Below are 24,348 nucleotides of genomic sequence, written 5' to 3' on the forward strand. Positions count from 1 at the left end.
ACTTACAGTGTGGCAGAGATAGTACATGTACCCGACAAGAATACCGAAACACTAAAGCCTTCCGACTAACTTATTTGTATTTAAGGGGGTGGAGATATATCCACAATAGATAAAAGGCCATTTGTGTAACGGTTTGAATGATTCTGGATGGAGACATACATGGAAGCAAAAGGCACGAACAGGGGCAGTGAATCAAGCATGAAAACAAAACAATACAGCTAAGCAGATCGTACATAAATAATGGTATGATTACCGGATAAACTCCGGACAATTAATAAAAAGAAAAAATAATGCTCGAAAAGGTGCAAAATGCTATTGCAATAAATTAAGTTATACCGGTAAAAATAAGCTCATGGTCAGTATATGAAACTATTGTCCTTTAGCAACGTTTAAGAAAACATATAATTATGTTATCAATAAAAATAATATCATGATAAAATCAAGTTTTTATGTCAATATACCATACAGTAAACTTCATTGCCCAACAAGTCGTTGTTTAATATAGACTTAATTAAGAATGGTTTATTAACTAAATTACAATAAAAGAATGAAAACAACGTGTGGTTTGGTTAGATATCGAAAGCGTAAAATGGGATTAAATTATAATTATAACTTCAACTTAATGAAATGTTTATAAATAAATTCAACTCAATGAAATGTTTATAAATTGATCAATAATTTGCACTGTAGTACTACATAGAATACTGCACGGCAAAGCAAAGTAAAGTTATTAAGACCTTTCACGTCTTGAAAGACTCGAAGGCATAAGGTGTTTCAATCCTTGAACAAACGACGGGTTATTTTGTATCCAGCGCTCTTCAGTTTGGTATGCAACTTGTAGACCTGTTGGTGAAACCTGTAGGATATAAACTTAATAATATTATCCCTTGGGGGTTCGTAAGCCGGTTGGCGGGATCCCATGGTCCTAGGTTTGCCAAGCATGGGAGTGCGAACTTTCTGATCAAGTGAAATTTCAGTTCCAGTGGCTTTGATCAGATCCACAAGGATTATGTCTGTGAACTCGCCCTGAGATTCCACGATACCAGCTATCCTCAAGCAGTTATTCCTACAGTATTGATAAGATATGTCGTTATTTACTCAAACGGATATAAATCTTTTCCTCTAGGGCAGATATTTTGGTTTCGAGAGTACTGGCTTTTCCACGAGGTGCTTTAAGGAAACTACCTTTTGCTGGAGACTTGATAATACGCCAGTAACGATGCTGTTGACCAAAGATGTGAGTTGGTTTTCGCTTAACTGGAAAACTTTAGACTCATCGTCAGATATGGTGCATTCACTATCATTAGATTCAATACGAGTCTTTTTAAATTCTTCGTGATCTATTGGCGATGCTGCGATTCTCTTTTTCTCAGTACCAGCACTAATTGATGTAGAGTGCACACTTATGGTTAGCCTTTATTTTGTCGTGAAGTGTAGTTTTGAAACACCGTGCGTGGGTGGTAATCTGTTGTATTGACCAATGCTTTATTTATACTTGTGACAATTCAAGCGTGACGTAGGTAAAAATATCAGGTATACAAAGTTAATATGAGTCAAATCAAACTACAGGATTTAGTGTGCACCTACTTTGAACAACTATCCTTAAACAAGTCCATCTATCACACTTTCATTCATAATTCGAACACCTTTGATGTAAAAGTACATAAGAAAAATAGAAAATTGTGTCCGGAGATATAAAGCGTCTACTTCACCATAATGACCGGGACGTTGCCATATTTTCAACATTTGGATCATCATAAATTCTGTCAGATTGATGCTAATTGAATTTTGTTACATAAAACTTTGTTAAGTTTGAATCACGAAAATATCAATTAAGGTATAAAGGTGAAAAATAGCATTTTGTATCAAGCATGGGGAAGGTAATTAGTACGTTAGAGGAAACTAAGGTTTGTTTTAAGGCTAGTGTTTTAAGGCTAAGAAACAACCTAAGAAGATATCTACATATAAACAGTTTGTGCATACTTTCTATCCGATTGTCAAGAACATATAAATTCAGTACAAAGAACATAGCCACATATCAACTGCTTTTGATCATAATTCGTCTCCATACATGTCATGCCAGTGTTTCTTTTGCCTGTGTTTGTCTGGAAAAGAGAAGGATACTCTAGTTTATATCGGCATCATTTTTTCGATAAAAGTGGTTAAGTGATGATGAATCATAACATGTCACCGCAACACTTACTGGGATCTTATTTAACGACAATTGGTCAAAAGAAGCCATAATTATGTCATAGTGTTCTTTCTGTACTGTACACTATTTATTAACTTGCATTGACTCGAACGTGTTCACGCCATCATGAGTCGTATGTAAAATGGGAATGTACACATTTTGCTTTTTAGAACGTAAGAACATGAAAGTATTGCTGTCATAAAATAAATGGTAGTTCATATTTGGTTAACCCAAAACTCTCGGCAATACTACGGTTTTCTTCTAGTTTTCATATCAACATGGCTTTTTGTGTGTTTGATGGTCAAATTTTATTCGAAGATTTTTAAGCGGTTGTATACAAAACTTGACGGCCTTTCACTAGATAGCTTATCAATAGCAGTTTACTGTAAGCGCTCATATGAGCTTTTATTAATGAACTATGACGAATTTGACGCGATACCGGGGAAATCGTAGTATTAATATCAATAATAAGGTAAGATATTAAAATGGTTTAACCAAAATGACGTCGCATACTAAATAGTTAACTAATTAAATACTCATTCATTAATTATGTGATTTCCTTTTGGCCGAGTTTTTTTGCCCTCGGTATTAAGCAGTATATTCGGGCTCATGCCAATACCTCGGACACATACAAGTGCCAATATGAAATAACCTGATTAATATTATTATATTATTGATATGAACAAGACTACAAAGGCAAAATATCTAAATACCTAATATAGGAAGCTAGCATGCTACCTCGACTATTAATTAAAAGTAGATTATATTTTGTAGAAAGCAGAAACAAATAAACCTCACATTGTATCGGTCCAATAGGAGTATACGTCTTTTCCCGAGCATACTCTTCCCAATCGTTGCTGACTGAGAAAAACGATTAGATCTCATTATAAATATGACAAATGAAAACAAAAACGCACAAAGAACTACGTTATAACTTCTTATGGGAAGGCACGGGAACAACAAGCTTAAGGCAAAAAGCAGCACACAAAATTAGTTGAGTATATCTTCACATAGTTTATTATTGTCAAGAAAGGGTAAAACGTTTCTTTTTCAAGTCAACTGTCATAATTTTGTTACGTTCCAAACTGTCTGAATAAACGTACAAAGAATAAATGCACTCAAAGATTAAAATGAGTTTTAATATAGTTTTTTTTTTCGTTACTTCCTTGCATTGGATTTAAAAGAGATAGCTTAATTTCATAGTTTAAATATATGTTTGTTATAGAAAACTATTTGTCGTGCATACTTTATCGATTGTTTATGTAATCATTTTTTTTCTCTATCCATAATATGTTCCCTTGCCTTCTTTTCTATAATTATTAAAGCTGCACTCTCACAGATTGAACGTTTTGTTAACTTTCTTTATTTTTTGTCTTGGAATGAGCCAATTTTTGCGAATATCCATGGAAACCAGTAATACAAGAATGCTGACAAAAGATCAGACCGCAGATGTTTATATATAAGTTCAAAACATGATGTTTATGCATTTTTCTTAAACTGTTAGTAACGGTTAAAGCTATAAAACATTAATTTTCGAACCGAAATATGAACATTTACGATATAAATTTTGTCAGCAATCTTATATTTATGGTTTGCAGATATTTACGCAAAAATTTGCTCTTTCCAAGACAAAAAAATAAAAAAAAGTTGTTAAAATGGTCAATCTGTGAGAGTGCAGCTTTAATGTACATATATGTCTTCTACGGCAATTTGAATCTTCATTCATGATGCATTTTGTTTGAAAGTGCAATCACCACGTATGTTGGTATAAAATGTACAGTGATTTATACTAGACAACGCTCAGAAGTCTAGGCATTGTATCTCTGAGAATATGATGTTGTTTTTTTCTAGTTGTCATGGGAACCAGTTTTATTCATGGACTTTGGGTTTGCTTGCGTCTCGGACAAGACTAATTTTTTTCTTCTAATCGTAAAATCAACCTGTGTGTTTGGTCGCAAAACCTTATTTGCAGGAAACCTTCGTTCATGTGCATTTTGGCGGAAAATGGCCCAATGGTTTTAGATAAGGTGTTACAGAAGTTATTTACGGATCTTGGTATAATATTTAAAGGTCTTTCACAATATAGCTTATCAATAGCACTTACAAGAAAGCGCTCATATGCGCTAGTACTGATATGTACAAGACTACAAAGGCAAAATATCTAAATATCTAAAGTAGGAAGCTTGAATGATGCCTTAATTGTTTTATAATTAGTAAAAAACAGTTTGGTTCAAAACAGCTAAATCTCACCATTTTTCTTCACATTAGGAGTTTTCGTCTTTTTTCGAACATACTCATCCGAACTTTTGATGACTGAGAAACAAATATAAATCACATCATGAAATACGACAAATGAAAACATAAACACTCTAAGACATACATGTATAGGTTCCTGTGAGATGGCAGAGGAACTTCAAGCTTAAGACGAAAAGTGGCAAACAAACTTACAGTTGCGTATATCTTCATATAATTCCCACTCAAGTAATAAGAGGTAAAACGTTTTACGGTCGCATACGGTCGGGATTGTTTTAGAGTTAAAATAATTTCGTTACAATAACTTAACCATGTACTATAAAGCGCTCATATAAACTCATACTGCAAATAAGACTACAAAAGCCAAATATCTAAATATATATATTAAATAAGAAGCTTTAATGTGACCTTATTTTTTTCTTTATATTTTGGCATAGAATCTCTTAATCTCACCCTCTGTCGACACATGAAGATTCACCATTTCTCCAATACACCCTCTCACATCGTTGCCGACTGAAAGTATAAAATATAAATCGCATCATGAAATACATTAAATGAAAAAATAACAAAAAAACTAAGAAACGTTTAACAAGACGAATACTATACTACAAAATGACAGTTGAGTGTATCTTCAAATGATTAACGATTTTTAAGAAGAGGTAAGACGTTTTGCGAATATGTTTTTATTTTAGCCAAGTATCTTGATTATAATGTTCAAAATTGTCCCAACGGACGTACATAGGTGTTTTTTTACTTGCAAAAGTATGCTCATAAAAATGAATACACCAATAAAACCTACACGATGTGCTATCTCCGCTACTCGCTATTTCTTCAACAGTACCAAGGCCCGTGCTGGATGACAATAGTCTTTCTGTCGCAGGGTCCTTTCGTATGTGGTAGCGGTGAAAAGTCATTTTTTTATTAATGTCAGCCAGGCCTAACTGCAAAATTTCTACCTGTTTCTGTGCTTTCTTGACTTCAATGAACAAATGGGCACTGTTTTTCTCCTGCTCTGCAAGTTTGGATTCGATTTCTTCAACCTTGGCTCTAAGGTCATCGCATTTGGGTTTTATGGAGTGAAGACGTACTTCATCTATATTTTTCATTTTCTCTATGATCGTCATAAGGGCATTGACCCTCTCATCAAAGTATGTGTTTACCTTAGCGCGATATTCCTGTAAATTTGAAACTTCATCTTCAGCAAGCTCTTTTATTACTTTCAATTTGAGTTCAGCGTCTTCAGCACAGCATTCAAGGGTTTTAGACAATTGGGAAAATGCTTTGCTGATGTCTTCATACTCCTTGCAATCTTTAAAGCCCCTTGATATTTCAGAGATTATGTCAACATGACATGTTCTATGATCTTTAACTAGACAATGTCCGCAGTTGAGTGTTTGGTGGGTTGGACAGAAGTACTTAATAAACTCTTCAGGATGGACATCGCAAGGCAATGTGCTTTGTGGTACAAATGACGGAACGTTCATAGCTGTAGGCATGCTTTTCTTATCCAAAAGTGCATGAGACCTCAAAATCTTTTGTTTCTTGTGAATATTTGTGCAAGTAGAGCAAATAAACTCCTTGCAGACAGTACAGTAAGCCTCGGCTGGGAGGATTTCCCCATCATTAGAGCAGGGCTGGCAGTAGGTCGCGTACGGCAGAGATGCATTCGACCGGAGTTTCTTACCGGATACCTCCATTGTGATTCAAACTATAGCAGAAATGTTTTCGTTTCAGGCCAGCAACGAGAGCAACTTTATCGATTGATATATAACATATATCACGTTGCGGTTAATTGTTCAGTCGATTTATGAAGACATTTTACAAAAAAAAATTCGATATAAAACAGATCAGACTTTACACACCTTAACGAGAAAACTAATACTGTAACAGATAAGATTTGTTATACAGTATCTGTTAAATCAATAATCAAATGCATATATGGCTTTAATGCGTAAGAATTGTGTACTAAGCAAACTAGTGTCCCAGAGTGACCCAGTTTAAAACTGGATACATTGTTTTCTATCGGAGTTTATTAACAATGGGAACGACTTATTTATTATGAAAATTGTATTGTGTTTGTGATGTCCTAACATATTTGCAATCTTCGTACAAGTTAACCTAGTAGACCATATATTGCTAAATATTTGGAAATATACATTTTACAACAGTTTTCTATTTTTAAAGATAAACATCTTATCATTTAAATATTAAAGTGGACTGTACCGTCAAATGGTTGCTTCGCATTGCAATATGAGAAAAACAATCCTACCTTTTCTCTTTTAAATCAATAACTTCATTTCCGCATTGTTCAAAAGTTTTGAAGGAGGAATTTGCCTACATGACCTATTTAGCATAACCACTCAATATCCAACGCAGTGATCTCCCTCGACAAGCTTAATAAATTGGGTGGTCCTAGAGTCCGGTATCCGGTACCCTGTATCACTTTAAATACACGGTTACAATCTTATTATCAGTAATAAATATTTTCCATAAATGTATTATTTAGTAAGTAGTTAAAGATTTATTACTCAAAATTTATGTTTGTTATGCATGTGTATGTATTGATTTTGCATAAGACTGTCACTTTAAGGATTAAGATCTAGCAGTACCAAGAGTGCTGCCTATGTGCCAATTATCTTCCCAAGAAACAGCCAAGAAACGTTAAACAAAGTGGGCTCCGTCGTCAGTACCTCTGGGTTTGTGCACACACACTGTCTACTAGAAATGGTATGTCTTTTTCATTTATTTTCTTGTATATCTATTTAGGTTTTTGGAATAAGTTAACGGTATGAATCCGACAATAGAAAGAAGGCGCAACATTCAACATCTGAACCAGGCCGACCAAAAGTGCAGTGTGTATTGCATTTTCCAGATGCGGTTTGGGAGACCAAAGGCCATGACTATGTGAAGTCCACTAGTCCTACGCCGTAAAGGTAAAATCATGACCCAAAATTAGGATGCCTCTATTCAACATGGAGCATGTATTTAGTATGAATATACAGGTAACTGTGGAACAGATTTTTGTTATTTGTTTATATTTCACTAACTTTCAATTGCCATATATTCGTCGCTGAGTTTTGTTGCAGTGATATGCCAACCTCACATACTTTCATCTGCCAATATATTGTCACCATGTTGCGAAATTGTGTTGTATCTTGCATTTAACTAGTAAACGTTCTGATAACGATGTTATTTGTAGAACATATTAGATTTAATTTGTTTACCTTCCCGAGAAAAGTAGGAAGTAAAAACGTTCAGTATATTTTACATATGATTATAAGGACCTAAAGTACATAAGTTTAACAATTTCTTCTTGCTGATTGTATTGAAATTGTTGTTCTCATCTTTTTAGATATATTAAACTATAAGTGTATTTGCTTTATCCTCGTTAATAACGTTTACTGTGTAAACTGTATTTCGTTTGTCCTACTTAATTTTCATCCACTGGGATTGTCTGTTGAGCATACCCAGGGCTGGTATTCAATATTAGTCTTAAAATGAATCTAAGAAAGATGTAGCTAATCGGATTACTTATTATTTATAACTGACCAATATATAGTGAATGAAGAATACCACCCGTGTTGTATTCGATGTTTTCAGTCAAACCAGTACTGAATCTCTGTCACTACGGAAAACTGTGTGTTTGGGTGTTGTTAGAAAATAAAAATACCGTAATACTTTTAAAAACTGAAGTTGTCAATGAAAAGGCAGTGGATGTTTATAAATATTGGTTAGTTCAAATGTCAAGACTAAGAGTGAACAATCTTCACTGGCTTAGTGGTCCTACTCTTTCAAATTATATAGGATCGCAATACATTAACATTTGACTTACTATTACTAATGGAAAAATGAGAAGCTTTGGGCATCAGTCACCTTAATACCTTCTAAATTTACAACGCTGTAACTTTTAACGAGTTCCTAGCTCAAGTGGCGTGGCAAACTTTTATTACAAAGTTTAGTACATTTATTGGACTTAAGGCAGGCATCAAAACACCTCGATGTACTCTCAGACACATTCTACTGTTTAGACAAATTTTGGGTAACACTTCCAATGACAAGTATTACTTCACATTACCCCAAAACGAAATTTGTAAATCTTTGACACAATGAAACAAAGAAAGAATGGGGAAAAGAGTAACACAGCCATCGTAGTGTCAACAGTCAGTATTTTTATAAATGGTTGAATGATAGATAAATTACCAATAAACAATTTCTTAAAATACCATAATTAGTAAAAAATGAATATTTACATACAATGATATTATATATGAACAAATAAAAAACAAATGTGGAAACAATGTAAGTCCCTAGTATTTTAAAAGTACATATTGTTAAAGATGAACTCTTACTCACAAAAAAGATTAGCCACAATTAATAATATCGTTTTAATATTTCAAAAAGGATGAGTAAATGTCGAAAACAAAGGTTGTTATGAAAAAATCCGAATTTAATTTGAAAGAAATAAGCATAAAACACGGTATATCTACCTTATGAAACGATAGAAGACCACAATATAAATCTTTTAGCATTCACCTATCATTTCAAAAAAATGCGCTTTCTGCTATTAAATACACGGTTTTAATCTTGTTATCAGTAAATAATATTTTCCACACATGCACTATTCAGTAAGTAGTTAAAGGGTTATCAGTCATATTTATGTTTGTTATACATGAGTATGTAATTGATTTTGAATAAGAGTGTCACTTCAATACCTCCAATAGCAACAACAAGCATGGACACAAGCTGAAATGACTTGCCAAGTGAAGCAATTATGTTAACATAATGTACATTTACAATACATGGTTTAAAGAATAAAAATGAAGACAACTGGAAACTTGATGGCAATCATGCCATTCATAAAGCATAAATATACAGTAACTGTCTAAGAATTTAATTTAAAGGGAACAAGCCAATTTTGATCAAGTTACAAGAATAAACATTTATTGTGACAATGTCTCGTGTTGGTCATACAACAAAATGGCAATTCTGAGTTTTTGTTATGCCCATCAAAACTTGGGCCTATGTATACTATCCATCTCTTGTATCTACCTTTAAGGACATACGCTCGTTGATTTTCTGAATGTACTTAATTTTGCCTTTTGACATTCCTTCAGACACTGTTAACATTCAATCAATTAATCTCGGGTAATGTGTATTTATGACAAGTGCACGAAATGGTACCATCTGGGCTGCCCCTGATAAAATGACATTCATCTTACACCATTAATCCGTGATCTTTCACTTCGAACTCCTTTTGGTATTTTCCATTCTTGATAATATATGAGTGCCTTGCCTTTTGTTCGTTTTTCTGCTCCATTTTACTGATGGAACATTTTTCAGCTTGTCTTGTCTTGTTTGTAATATTAAGGCTTCCGAAGACTTGTTTTTGTTGATCAATTTTGTAACTGTTTACAATTGTGTTACTGTTATTGCTCAATTACTCGGATCATGCGATTTGGAATTTATAGACTGGCATCTAGTAATTTCATTACTTCATTTTCATCAATGGCCATGTTTTCAGCTGGCTTGTACAAACCATCCGCTACCTTTACAAAATCTCTTGGGTTGTCAAACTTTTTTGTGACTAGTTTATTTAACAACTGCGATGGTTTTCATATGTTTCCTTTGCCGAAGCAAATTGGCTTCGTTATCATATTCAAGCAAACAAGGCAATTCACTGATGATGTTCAGAGCAGGTATTGCTGAATACAGATGCTTGAATCTTTTACAGATGATCACATGAACAGCTGGACAGTATTGTCAAGTGTTGTGTATTGTGTCAATGAGGCTGGCACGTAGCTCGGCAACCTGGTCGTATGTAAGAGGTTTTGTTTTTTGAATGTGTTCATTCTTTTACCATAACCATCAACCGTCCTCCGAATTTGGCCATCTACATGCCTTATTTAAGTCCGTACATGATGGACTCCTGTAGCTTGACGTTCAGCTAGCTTAAAAGAAGCGCCGGTGTGACCACATATTTCACTTTTTAACAGTATATATAACAGTACACGTAAAAAGTCCTGTCTCACCCAAAAGTACTTGTAAATGACAACAGAAAACACTTTTAATGTCGTATTGATTTTCTGACCGGGATGGAATGCACTTGGCTCTTACCACAGCTAATTCAGACAGACCATAGTCATTGAACATTAACGAATGGTCTGGAAATCTTATACGTCCTAGCATCAATCACGGCCATAGCATCAGTATTTGTGTGATGCGTTTTTACAACTGACTGTCCGATAAGCTGGATATTCTTTTTTTTTTAAATTTTAGTTTTGTAGTTATTGATAAATGTTGGACAGGTATAACAGTCAGGTACATAACTAAGATAATTGACAATGAGCCCATCCCCATACACTCATGTCGCCTAGGAATAGTCAGTGAAACACAAGTTCACTCCGTAAAACAATTGCGATGTATGTGGTGTTTATATGTATGTGTCTCTAGCTAAGTGTCGTTTGGGCGCTTGCTTTGCACCTCTTAACCGGGTTTGTTTGACAACTGGCCCCAATATCACGAAAATACTTAGGTCAAATCTCAATCACAGTCTCAACTCTTTTTATCAAATTACAACATTACATGATTCAAAAATGTAAATGTTTTACCCTTTTTAAAATCGCTTTCTCTCATTCATTATGTTGATTATAAAATTTGGTCAATATTTTAAAGAAAACAAGAGATGTTTGTCAAACATTATGCCCCCTGAGCGCCAAGTTGCCAGAAATATTTGGACAATTGAATGAAATATGCATGGACTGAAATGACAGCTGATTTGTCATTGGATGCATATGAGGCAGGTCATCTACTGGTCATACCTAATCTTCATGTCAAGTTTGATGACCATAGGTCCGGGAATTGTTGAGTTATCACTCGGACAAGCTTTGGTCTTCCAACAGACCGACCGACATGTGCAAAGCAATTATATAACCCCTCTGCTTCGAAGGGGGGCATAATTAAACTAGATGTTCACTGAAAACTGATACTTCAACTCATGCATTTAGTGACATATAAATTTCTACTGTCTACTATATAAGACAAATATCAGAACAATACTCTTACTTTAAAACTTTACTGAAGAAAATATATCCTTGATGATCATCTATCTTAGTTTGAAACAAACATGGCACTTAGTGGATAGAGGAGCTTGAGGCAAATTTTCTCCAAAATTGCATAAGATGCACTTTACTTATGATAACTTAAGAAGGCAAATAAATGCCCAACTAAAATAGTAACATAAAAGAAAATCATTTCTATACAAACATTTATACATCAATCCCAATCATCTGTGCATGCATTAAAAAAATATGGACAATCAGAAAACCTTTTTTCAGCTTACAGTCACACTGACCTTGACCTTTGACCCACTGACCTCAAAATCAATAGGGTTCATCTGCTGGTCATGACCAATAAGCCTACCTAGTATGAGGTCCCTGGGTCAAAGCGTTCTCAAGTTATTGATCGGAAACCGTTTTTCATGTTAAGGTCACACTGACCTTGACCTTTGACCTCAAAATCAATAGGGTTCATCTGCTGGTCATGACCAATACACCTACCAAGTATGAGGTTCCTGGGTCAAAGCGTTCTCAAGTTATTGATCGGAAACCGTTTTTCATGTAAAGGTCACACTGACCTTGACCTTTGACCCACTGACCTCAAAATCAATAGGGTTCATCTGCTGGTCATGACCAATAAGCCTACCTAGTATGAGGTCCCTGGGTCAAAGCGTTCTCAACATATTGATCGGAAACCGTTTTTCATGTTAAGGTCACACTGACCTTGACCTTTGACCCACTGACCTCAAAATCAATAGGGTTCATCTGCTGGTCATGACCAATACACCTACCAAGTATGAGGTTCCTGGGTCAAAGCGTTCTCAAGTTATTGATCGGAAACCGTTTTTCATGTAAAGGTCACACTGACCTTGACCTTTGACCCACTGACCTCAAAATCAATAGGGTTCATCTGCTGGTGATGACCAATACACATACCAAGTATGAGGTCCCTCGGTCAAAGCGTTCTCAAGTTATTGATCGGAAACCATTTGGTATTCCGACCGACCGACCGACAGACAGACAGACCGACCGACCGACCGACCGACCGACCGACCGACATGTGCAAAACAATATACCCCACTTTTTTCAAAAGGGGGCATAAAAAATGAGAGCAAAAATTGTACTTGAGTCCAATTTATTATTTTTGAGTTTTACTCTAGTACATTTTGTGCTCTATAAATGTTTTTTAGAATAATGAACAATTCTGTTAATCATCATAATGCATGTGAGAATGTGCTTTTGAAAGTAGTAAAACATGAGCAATTTTTAATCATGAATGTCAAACTGTAATGTGTAAAAAGGAGTTGAGACTGAGATTTGACTTAAGTATTTTCGTGATATTGGGGCCTGGGTTTATTCCTGTAATTTTAATTGTATTAGTAATGGAACTTATGCGGTCGTTTGGCTTTCTCAATGATTAAGTCAGAACCCGTCCGGCGTTCCCATTGGCGGTGCCATGGGCGTCAACACTAAATTTAGTATGGAACTCGTGACAACCGGTCTCAACTTTACTTCATATAACCAATCCATAATATATAGCCAGCCTTGACATGAAAAATAACGGAACAAAACCACTCCAGCATAATAATAATAACCGCCATGAAATGTAATCTGATAGTTTCTCACGTTTAGGCACATGATTTTTGCAATTTCATTATAAGTGACTGTCCTAGTTTAATTGCCTACTCCAAAGACAATGGTAGGTTTAAATTCTCTTCCCTTGACAAGTTGAGGTTGAGATAAGCCCCATGGTGAACTCTTCCCATGCCGCAATCTCAACTTCTCGATGCTCTCTGTATTGATTCAGAAAGTCTGAGCGTGATCCAGTTGCTGCTATCGTTGACATTTTAAGGTGAATACCCTTGATTTAAGGTTTCAAATCAACAAATAAGCCTGTCAATATATTGAGCCAGTGGCGATAAATTAATACTAAACTTTGATGCTTGATGACCTGTCCTGATATAATTTTGGTATGATTTGAAAGGGAATTGCCTATGTTTCAGAGTACTATTATGAAAAATAAATGACCAAACATACATAAAAGTTTGTATTGATGTTCTTTATTTCAACTGAAATCTGACTTGGAATCTTTGAAGGCTGAAAATGAGTGTTTGTAAACTATTTCATGCTTTTAGATGAGATATGGAGTTTAACAAGAAAAATAACAACGGTGATATTTTCACTGTAAAGCAAGAAGTGAAAATATCAACTTCAAGAACTACTTTTAAAATATGTTGTAGTTTCTTCCCCTTGGTAAAACTCAAAGCTTTATTTTGCATGTTTTTTTCTCTAAAAAATGATATGGCACAATGATATGGGGTCATCAGGGATTTCACACCAGTGTACATTGAATATCTTAACAAAGATTATGGAACCAAATTTTCTAGATTTTATTTCTTCTGGAAAAGTCACATTATTCCCTTGTTTCATAAAATGTATGCAAAACTTGCTATTTATCGCCATGACCAACAGTTATGTTTTAGATTAGTGTTTTTCTATACATAACAAGTGATATTTAGAACATACCAATAAAACATTGACCGAAGACTGTTCTTACAATACTACCAAGTGCTTTATTACAGAAGGCTTTTTTAGCTAAGACTAATGAGAAATAATATATGGCCGAACTTCATCAGTCAAAACTTGTTATGTCAAAGTCGTTGGGACCTCGGAAAATACTTTGAGATAACGAACATTTGATATATTAATTTGACACTCTTATTCAAAATCAAAACATACACATGTATAACAATCATCAATTTTGACTAATAAACCTTTAACTTCTTACTAAATAATGAGTTTATGGAAAATATTAATTACTGATAACAAGATTGTAACCGTGTATTTAATAGCAGAAAATGCAAAAATATTAAATGATTGGTGAATGCTAAAAGATTTACTGTGATTAACTATAGTCTAAAGGTAGAAATAAATAATATGCTCATTTCTTTCAAATTAATTTCGGTATCCTTCATAAGAACCATTGTTTTCGACATTTATTCATCCTTTTTGGAATAATAAAACAAAATTATTCATTGTAGTAAATCTTATCTGGGAGTAAGAGTGCATCTTTAACCAAAATATGAAATGAAAAATTAAACTGAAAATAATCGAGAAAGAAAAGGTCCAACATAACCAGAACATCAAGATAACAGAGTTTGTGAGCTTCGACTGTATATACCAGTATGTTTATTCAATCTTACATAAATTGCTCTTTAATAAAACTTTAAAAAAATGTGAAACAAGTTAACCAAAATTAATATAAAATAGCGAGGCTTTAGCCAAAATTTTAACTTTTCCATTATAAGTTGTCTGTACATACAATTCTGTATCAAATGTCATTTACATAATGTAACTTAAGGTTATTTTTTTCAAGCTAGAAATAAATATTTTATTCATTTATCAGTAAATAGTTTGACGCCTCATTAGTAAGGCAAAAAAGGTTAAGGTCAAGTTATATTACACCAGTGTAACATAAGATAATATGGTTATGACCGGTTGTATTACACTCAAAAGAAGGAACATTGTGTGATCAATATTTAAAATCATCTGCTTAAACAATATAATTTGATTTCATTTTAAACAAGAAATCCATTTTTTAAATATTATATATGCTATATAACAAATAAATAAATTAAATAATACAAAACAATTCTGCAGCACACTATTTCTTTCTTTCAAATGTTTGACTCAAACAAAAAGCACATTTTCAAGGGTGACAGTGCAAAGTTTTAATCTAATTCATTATTGACCTTAAATAATGATACAGATAGAACGTTTCTGCTTTCACATCTTTCGTTTTTTTCCTTTTACATATTTTGCACAATATTATTGTCATTGGATCCAGACGCAATTTCCACCTTGTAAACCTCACCATTTATTTCCACATAGTCCCCTGATGATAACTCGTTTATTTGCTCCACAGACAGCTGTAGACCTTCATCATTTTTCTCCATAGTTACTTCCCCTCCATGAATTACCTCTCTTTGAAGCTCTTCAATATTCTGATAAGTCACATTCTCCCCTTCTTCATGAGAGATTTGCAAAACATGCGAATGAGAATCATCGTCATCGTTTTCAGCAACAATAGATATCTCTCCCTCGTTCATAATTTCAGTGGTGATAATCTCTGATGTCATATCATGGTCTACATTCTGTGTTTCTAGTATTCCAGCTTGTTCAGCGAGTGCCTGAAGACCTTCAATAGCTTCTGCAGCATCATGAGACTTTACATCACTTTCCATCACACTGACACTTGGTGAAATCAATCCTTGTGACTCAATGTGAGCGTTTGCATATGTACCTATATCTTCAAGAGAAATTATGTTATGAAATGAGATCTTATCACTATTTATATCCGTCATTATTTGTAAGGCATCTGTGCTTACTGTCACTGGTTCAGTTTTGACTATCTCAGACAAAGCAATTACGCCAGATTCCGTCGCACTAATTGGAAAACCCTCACCAATGTTCATTTTCGAGTCCAAAGTTATGTTGACAAAGCAATTTAACCCATCTTCTTTCATAATAATCTCAATACCATGTTTCTTCTTCATATGCTGAAAGAGATTCCGTCGTCGTGGGTTCATATATCGACAAAGCACACATGAGTAAACATGAGTCGGTGGTGAATGATCCTGAGTATTGTGCTTTCTCATGTGGACCAGAAGGTTCTTCTTTGAATTCGTAACAAAGTCACATACAACGCATTGATGGCCACTTTCTGTGGAGCTTGGCATTACTGTTTCATGCTGTGCATAAAGGTGCTTGTATAGATTTATCAGCCTAGAAAACTTCATTGAACAATAGTTACATGCAAATATTTTCTCTTGGCTAGAATAATCAGAGTGCTCGAAAGGTCCAAAGCTTTGGTCAGGACTTTTTGCATCACTTTTATCACTAATCCAGTGTCTGTATTTTGAGGAATTCACTGGAGTTGCTGATGCATCTTTCGGAATGATTACATTATCCTCTTTGGTAATCGTTCTGATATCCAGCAGATTCAACTTCTGCCGCGTTTCGACCTCAACATTATGCTGTGTCCTCATATGCCTTAGTACATGTTCCTTCTGAGTTGCTCTGTACTGACACAAACCACATTGAAATGGCCTCTCTTTTGTATGAATCAGCAAATGCCGCTTCAGCCTACTCGTACAGTCTGTGACAAAGCTACAATATTCACAAAACAGCTTCAACTCCGGCCCTTTCTTGTGAAACTTCAAGTGTTGTTTGAGGTCTCTCTTACTGATGGTCATAAGGCCACAAATGTCACACGTAAATGCATCCATGCTTCCATCCATGGGCATGTGTGTCTTGCGTATGTGAACCTTGAGTTCTGGGTTTTCACTCGAGCATGTGAACTCACAAAGTGGACAGTTGACCCTCTTTTCCTGTGAAAAATAAACATGGGGCTAATTAACATGATCATTAACCAGTCATTGAAATTAGACTTTTGGAAGAACAAGCCTGAATTCTTATACTATAGCTTGGCATCAAAGTTTTGAACAAGCCCTGCTAGATATAAAATGCAGAATTTTAGCAAACCCGAAAGACATTTTACCAGTACAGGGCTTGCAGGCTTCACCTTGTGTTAATTTCGACCACTGATTTAAAAGATCAATATTGTGCTTTTCTGTGATTTCCTTTGGTAATTCATGTATACACACACACAGACATGTACAATGAGATACACATGCATTTAATCTAATATATTTTGATAGGTGAATGTATATAATTGGTAAATAGAATCAATCATAAGTTTACTATTCATTCACTTAAAATCTTTTGGTTATTCTTAATGAAATCAAAGACAGTAAAAACATGTATATAACTTAAAATATATATTTCTTTTTATAAAACTGAGCAAATGTTTAATAACAAAAAAGGATCATGGTTATTATAGTTTACTTCATTGATGTAAATCTTCATTGATGTATATATTTTTATATGTAATGTAATGTGTGGAAATATACACGTGTACTGTATTCTATTATGAATTCTAATTAGATTACTCAATTAAAATGTTTTCCTTTTTTTACAGAACGACAATTCCTGCTAAGAAGAACTTGCTAACTGTCATGAACACAATGAAGAGGATGTAACTTTAAATCAAGCTAGTCCCGCATAAAGCATTGAATGCATTTATATATAATGTTTCACCCTTTTCTCCAGAAAAAAATAATTTGAATTAAACATGAAAAATGGGTCAATTGTTCAGAACTTTGTTAATTTTTGAATGTGGAAAATTTGAAAGTGCTTATTATATTTAAATAAAACAATACAGCTGAAACTGCTGTCTCAAATTTTGTACTGAACACTGAATGTCACAAATGTATCCATTAAACTTTCAGGGCAGTAAAGATTTTAAAGTTAACAACAAACGTTAACAACATTGATTTTAACAAAGTTCTGACGGAATGTGCCATTGTATCTTACATTGTAATTGTGATAAGAACAAAACTGTACATCTTTAAACCCTGTTGTTACTTAAGATGTTTTCAGACAAGTTCAAGACATTGGGCCGATTGTTCAGAACTTTGTCAAAGTTAATAACGTTGTTGAAGTCATCATTATAAACTTTCAAATCTTTACTGCACTGAAAGATTAAAAGATACACTTATAATCTGCAGTTATTCTTTTAAGACTAGAGAGTTGAGACAATGGTTTCAGATGTTCTTGTTGATTTTTTTAAATCTTTGAGCTCTTTTCAAATTTTATAGTTAACAATAAATTGTTGTTAATCATATTGTTAACGTTAACAAAATTTTCAACAATCCCTCCGATGCAACAAATACAACCCGCTGTCTCACCGAATGTTTGTATTTGATATGCCTCTCGAGGTGTATTTTCTGTCGGAAATGAAGCCCGCACAGTACACAGGCAAAGTTTCTCACATCATCATGGATCTGCATATGTCTCTTCAGGTTACTGCTGGTTGAAGCCTTGTACGAGCATTTAGGGCAGCCATGAGGTCTTATACCTAAAAAATGGACAAAATATTGGATAAGTAGTTTCAAATTGTAGCTAGTTTGCGGCACTAGTTTGATCATTTCCTCATTTAATATTCTCTAAATATATATAAGAGTCTCCACAAGCTCATAGGTTGGTTAAATCTATTCTTGGCTGATCAGGGGTTCTTTAAGAGCTGATAATCTAAAAACATAGCCGGTGGCCTGTTTTAGTATGAGGGATACATGCCCAAAATCAGAGAAAAGGGGCTCAGACTCCTTTTAAAATTGTTTCCAAAGTCATTTGGTACTTGCTGATTATTTTGATGTTTACAAATGTCAAAGCAAAAAAAAAATCTTTACTGATGTTAAGAGCTTTCAATCCGGATTTCAGGATTTATCCTGACTTCAAAATTAACCCTGAACTTCAAAAACCCTAGTTGCTACATGCCCGAGGGCTTTCACTGTTTGGGCCATTTTACTACAAAACTGTAAAGGCTTCCAGATTTATCCTTGGGCTTATGAACTGGATTATGTCACACAAAACTACCATAGTCTTAAACTCCAAAATATAATTTTTAAGTCATGAACTGTCAAGTCATACAAAAAAGGTTAGTATTCATGAAATAAAAGATAAAATTTAAATCAATTTATTTTCAAAGTATTACATCTAACTTTATGAAAGACATAATAGCTTTCATAAAATTTCTTAGCATTTACTTAAGAAGTCGTCATAAATTACCTACAGCACATGTTTATAGCGCTGTGCTTTGGTGTTTCTTTATCAATAACAGTTGATTATATCCTGATGAACTCACTATTTCAACAGTGAGGTTTATCAAAATATTGTTTCACTGTTCTACTTCTAAGGGCTATTCCAGTAAAACATACAACCCACTGGGGGTTAAGGCAATTATGGGTGTCTTTTTTCGCTAATTTGGATCCCACAAGGGTAATTTTACCCACTGGGGGTTAAGGCAATTATGGGTGTCTTTTTTCGCTAATTTGGATCCCACAAGGGTAATTTTACCCACTGGGGGTTAAGGCAATTATGGGTGTCTTTTTTCGCTAATTTGGATCCCACAAGGGTAATTTTACCCACTGGGGGTTAAGGCAATTATGGGTGTCTTTTTTCGCTAATTTGGATCCCACAAGGGTAATTTTACCCACTGGGGGTTAAGGCAATTATGGGTGTCTTTTTTCGCTAATTTGGATCCCACAAGGGTAATTTTACTTCTGTAGAAGGGTGGCATAATTTAAAAGTGCTTTCCCCCGGGTTATATATTTAAATGAAATAGCCCTAATTTTAGCCTATAATACTGGGGAAAAAATGTAACTGCAGACAGTGCTGGATTTTTTTTAATAACGTCATTTCCGGTATGATGTCATTTTGGCTAATATTTTTTGCAATGTTCCAATTAAAGATCAATTATCTATTTTGATGAATTACAAACATGAAATTCAAATATGAATTGTTTTATTGTCAGATAGAAGTATTTAATTTTATCTTGTGATAATCAAAAGTTAATATATCATGGCAAAGCCACTCACAAGGTACAATTTTTGGTGCTCACTTGGTAAAATACATTTAAGGGGTTCCAGTAAGAATTTGAAAATGGAAGTTCTGAAGTTTTTCTACCAACATGAAAGCTCAAGTGTAGGAGTTTCTCCATTTTTGTAAAGTAATTCTGTCAAAATATGATATAATTTGTAAATAAAATGCCAACTCCATGAAATTTAAACTCCTCATTTAATTAAAAACTGTAAAAATCAACACAAGGTTTTGAAGTTTTGAATTTCCAAGATCTCATCTTTCGAAGTTTTCTCCAAATAGTTTTTGTACTCGAAATGTAAAGTGATGTATTTTTGCCTCACATTAGCTCACATTAACAATCCTAGGCTTGTTTTAAGGAAATACTGTATTTGCCAAAATTTGGACCATCTGGTGTCTAGTCCCTTTAAGCCGCAAAAAAAGTGGACAGAAATTACACACTTTATCAGTCAATAAAGCAGGCCTTACCTAGATGCTTTCTCCTATGTTTAAACCAATTGCTTTTTTTGTCCGTCTTATGATTGCAGTCAACACACGTGTACAGCCCATCATCATCCATTGTGACTGGGTCCTGGAGATATAAAAAAAAACAATTGTGGTACTCCGGACCTAGCCTATGCCTCTTTAACGTCTAAGCCCTATGGAAACTTCACTATCACATTTTCTTGCAAGTTAGAGTCTTAAGAGTGGAAAATATATAATTTGCATATAAAAGTTTTAAATAAGTCTGTTATGTTATATATAAATAAGCAAATCTTCAATTCTATGACTAAAAACTAGTGGTGTACTATTGATAAGTCGTCTTAGATATAATCAAACCTCTGGAATGGTTTCATTCATTGAGCAAGATTTAATGTTTCATTTTTGACCAAAGGCAACGCCAGTACAGTCAAGAAACAAATAGAAAAACTGACATCAAAACTGCTCGCCCACAAGGATTCTTACATTCCCTGAGGAATAATCTAACCTTGAAGCCTTTTGTTGAAAAGCGTAACTAACACTATTCAAAATCATGGACTTCAAAGACAATATTTGAGCATATATAATAACATTTATTGAAGGGTTCCAGCCGTCTGTATCTTAGTTTTAACAATCCTGATGATTTGCCACACTTAATGAAAGCATTATCAAACATGTTCCGAGCAATATTTGCAAATCCAACAGAGTCTGCTCAGAAACAGAGCTCCTGATTCTACCCTCTTGTGCCGCTGTCAACCTTCTCATCTTACTCCACTACTCTACCGTCATCTTAAAAAAACAAAACATTTTACAAAACATGAATGAGTCCCTTCAAGCTATTAAGAATCATTTGCTAGCACAAATGACCTCCCTTCCCCTCTTCAATACCTGTATTTGTTGTATAGGTGGTGGTATTCTGGACCTAGCCTGGGGCTCTTTCACTACTGAGCCCTCTGGTAACTGGACTATAACATATTCTTGTAAGTCAGTGCCTTCAGGCTGGAAAAAATATTTGTGCATGACAAACTGACATGATTGTGTACGTGTATAAATTTGTAAAAAAGCTAGCGGATGAGCATGTTTATCCATAGTATAATATGAATGTAGGACGAAACATCCCATGGACAAAACATCCCATATCATTTTGACATTTGACATTTACATTTTGTCTGTGGGATGTTTTGTCAGGCTTCTGTGTAATATAGGTATGACAACCTTTTTCTGTTTTAAAAATTATTCAATTGATGCATAACTGTTCTATAGTATAATATATGACATCTTCCAATTAAAAGTGCACCAGTGTCCGTCAAAATAAAAAAAATGACCAACACATTATTTAACTAAATTAATATTAGACTTACACTTCATTTCCTATTATATTATGCATGTGCCATCAAAATAAAACATAGAAAAAATCATATTGACTTGTTGTAGTAACTATTTTGAACATCGTCATTTTGGGGACGGACATAGCACCCGCAAATAAAGTTAAAATCCGAATACTTGGTTATACCTCATAATGCAAATGGTGCAACTGTCAAGTATAGGTATTCACTGCAGTGAAGCTAACCATGGCTTTGACACTTGTCCAATCTTTGATGTTTTCTCTGTGTAAAATATTTTATGAGGGGAATCCCCTTCAGAATATTTTAAAGAGGGGAAAACCCATGAAAATATCGGATAGAGGCAAAACCCATGAATATTATTGTTGATCTTACCCTTCTGCCTCGCCTTATCACAGGCAACTCATAGCCACCCCCTTCCATATCAACCTGAAAAAAACACATGAAGAAATGATAAATTATCTTGAACAAAAGAGCATTCACAAGTGTTGTTCTTTTCTTTATGCTGGAAAGGGGCATAACTTAAAAGTTATTAGAGCTCTAGTTATGGGCCATATGTATTGTCTCTGGCAACAAGAACACTAAATTACATGTGATAAACTTTTTAGCAGAGTATGAATTACAACCAAGGCTAAATTTTTTGCAAGCCGACAACACCAAGGCTGATAAAATATCTCAAAAAATATTAATCTTAAAATATCAGCTTAAAAGGTTACTGTTGTAATAGCAAAATTGAAATATGTTCCAAAGAAATTCCAAACAGATTGTGGGTTTGAGACCCTGGGGGCAAGGCTAATTTTTTAAAGCCTTTGAAAGGACTGTTTCTACCATGGAAATGGGGCTTGAGCCGCATTCATATCAGCATAAACACATGTCATAGATGCCTCCACATTTAAGGGAAAATCAAACTTTATAAGATAACAACACATTATGACTTAACCATTTAGAGTACCGTACATATTTACATTTTGGATAAAAGATTGTCTGCATGCACAACATAAATCAAAAACCTACAACAGAAAAAAGACAAACTAAGCAAGGATTTTTCAGCTGCCCGATTGGATGTAAGGTAATATTATTATACCTCCTAATCAGATTATAAAAAAATATGCCGGTAAGTATATTGTTTTCTCAAATTCTAAGTGTTTTCCTAGATTAAGTCATATTTCTGATATATGATATTTCTTCTTGAAAAAAAAATAAAAATCATTTATTTTTTATATACTTACATTGTAAATGCTAATCAAAACTTTTATGTAAAATCTCTAATTTGAAATATTTAAATTTGACTATGATAATTTCAAAGAATTGATTAAAGTTAAGAATTGAAATATATGTAATAAGTTTTATGAATTCAAGCCCTGGGGGCCATTTCAATAAAAAAAAAAAAAATCGTTATTGTATAAATTTCATTAATGGCAATACAATGAAAAGGGTATTTCCCCAACTTTGTGTCCATGTTCAGTGTTGGCTAGAGTTCAATTTACAGAAGTTTATGGCAAAATAATGAAGCTATGACTCTTCAACAATTTCAATTTAAGACTTAAATTGACTATTAAAGATCTCTATTGAAACGGTCCCCAGGTCCCAAGCAGTCTTACCTCAATTGGTTCCTCCTCATCGTCATCTGTTTCTGAGTCTGTCTCCTCAGTTTGTGTGGTAGCACTGGCTCCCTTTGTGTCATCCTCATCTTCTTCAACAACGTATGCCTGCACAGGGGTGATCTTCACACTGCTTAAGGGCACAACAGAGGATTGTGGGACTTGAGGTAGTTTGGAGATAACTACATTCTGAAATGATTTGATGGAGTAGGTTTAATACCTAGGTAAAAGTATTACAAAACTACACAAGTTTTCCCCTTGGTCATGTCGGCCTGCACAGGGGTGATCATTACACTGCTTAAGGGCACAACAGAGGATTGTGGGACTTGGGGTAGTTTGGAGATAACTACATCCTGAAATGATTTGATTGAATAGGTTTAATACTAAGTTAAGAGTAATACAACACTATTCCCCTTCATCATGTCAGCCTGCACAGGGGTGATATTAACACTACATTGGGGTACAGCATAGGATTGTGAGACTTGTTGTAGTTTGGAGATAACTAAATCCTGAAATGATTTGATGGAATAGGTTTTATACAAGTTAACAGTATTACAACACTGCACAAGTTTTCCCATCCGTCATGTCAGCCTGCACAGGGGTGATCTTTAAACTACTTTCTTTAACCATATTTTAATGCATATAAACAAGATTACAGGTTTGTAGGTCTGCACAGGGGTTATCTTTAAGCAGCTGGTACACTTGATTTTTTTTTCCAATTTAAAGCAACCATGTGTTAAAATTTCCCAAAATGAAAAGGCTAGACCTTCTCCCAATTTTTGCTGAAAAAGCCCTGTACAATTTTTTTAAGACTTAAAGCTTCAATATGATTTGAGGATGATGACTAGTACATGAATAATAGACCTCCATATTTTGTTGAATAGTCAAAGATAATGTTGTCCAGTTAGCGTGGTGGTTAGCGCACTTGCTTCTCACCAAGGCGACCC

At 34.3% G+C, this 24,348-nt stretch overlaps 2 protein-coding genes across 3 annotated transcripts in view; both read right to left on the reverse strand.

Moving 5' to 3' along the window:
• Nucleotides 1–434: 434 nt before the first annotated feature.
• Nucleotides 435–6,816, reverse strand: LOC128236687 (E3 ubiquitin-protein ligase TRIM33-like). Its single transcript, XM_052951753.1, has 6 exons — nt 6,714–6,816; nt 5,244–6,152; nt 4,898–4,957; nt 4,442–4,504; nt 2,990–3,052; nt 435–2,105 (listed from the first exon to the last, which is right to left on the reverse strand). Exons 2-6 carry the CDS (start codon nt 6,139–6,141, stop codon nt 2,053–2,055), a joined length of 1,137 nt encoding a protein of 378 aa, XP_052807713.1. The 5' UTR covers nt 6,142–6,152; nt 6,714–6,816; the 3' UTR covers nt 435–2,052.
• Nucleotides 6,817–13,874: 7,058 nt separating this feature from the next.
• LOC128238602 (uncharacterized) overlaps nt 13,875–24,348 on the reverse strand; it is a 32,333-nt gene continuing 21,859 nt past the window's right edge. For both annotated transcript variants that reach the window (XM_052954697.1, XM_052954695.1), the window contains 6 exons: nt 23,402–23,590; nt 22,176–22,229; nt 21,346–21,456; nt 20,467–20,569; nt 18,309–18,478; nt 13,875–16,889 (listed from right to left, as the gene is read on the reverse strand). In XM_052954697.1, the coding sequence (XP_052810657.1) occupies nt 15,309–16,889; nt 18,309–18,478; nt 20,467–20,569; nt 21,346–21,456; nt 22,176–22,229; nt 23,402–23,590 (2,208 nt within the window). In that variant the 3' untranslated portion in view covers nt 13,875–15,308. The remainder of the gene's footprint in view (nt 16,890–18,308; nt 18,479–20,466; nt 20,570–21,345; nt 21,457–22,175; nt 22,230–23,401; nt 23,591–24,348) is intronic.

The sequence above is a fragment of the Mya arenaria genome, chromosome 6, assembly GCF_026914265.1.
Source record: "Mya arenaria isolate MELC-2E11 chromosome 6, ASM2691426v1".
In the NCBI taxonomy this organism is placed as follows: Eukaryota; Metazoa; Mollusca; class Bivalvia; order Myida; family Myidae; genus Mya; species Mya arenaria.

What these genes read in the sequence shown, in the direction of transcription:
- LOC128236687 (XM_052951753.1), bottom strand. Translation starts at nt 6,141, where the DNA reads ATGGAGGTATCCGGTAAGAAACTCCGGTCGAATGCATCTCTGCCGTAC. An exon ending in TCTTCATGTGTCGACAGAGG is followed by an intron (nt 4,505 to 4,897) that starts GTGAGATTAAGA and finishes TTTGTTTCTCAG; the next exon opens with TCATCAAAAGTTCGGATGAG. An exon ending in TCCTATTGGACCGATACAAT is followed by an intron (nt 2,106 to 2,989) that starts GTGAGGTTTATT and finishes TCTCTTTTCCAG; the next exon opens with ACAAACACAGGCAAAAGAAA.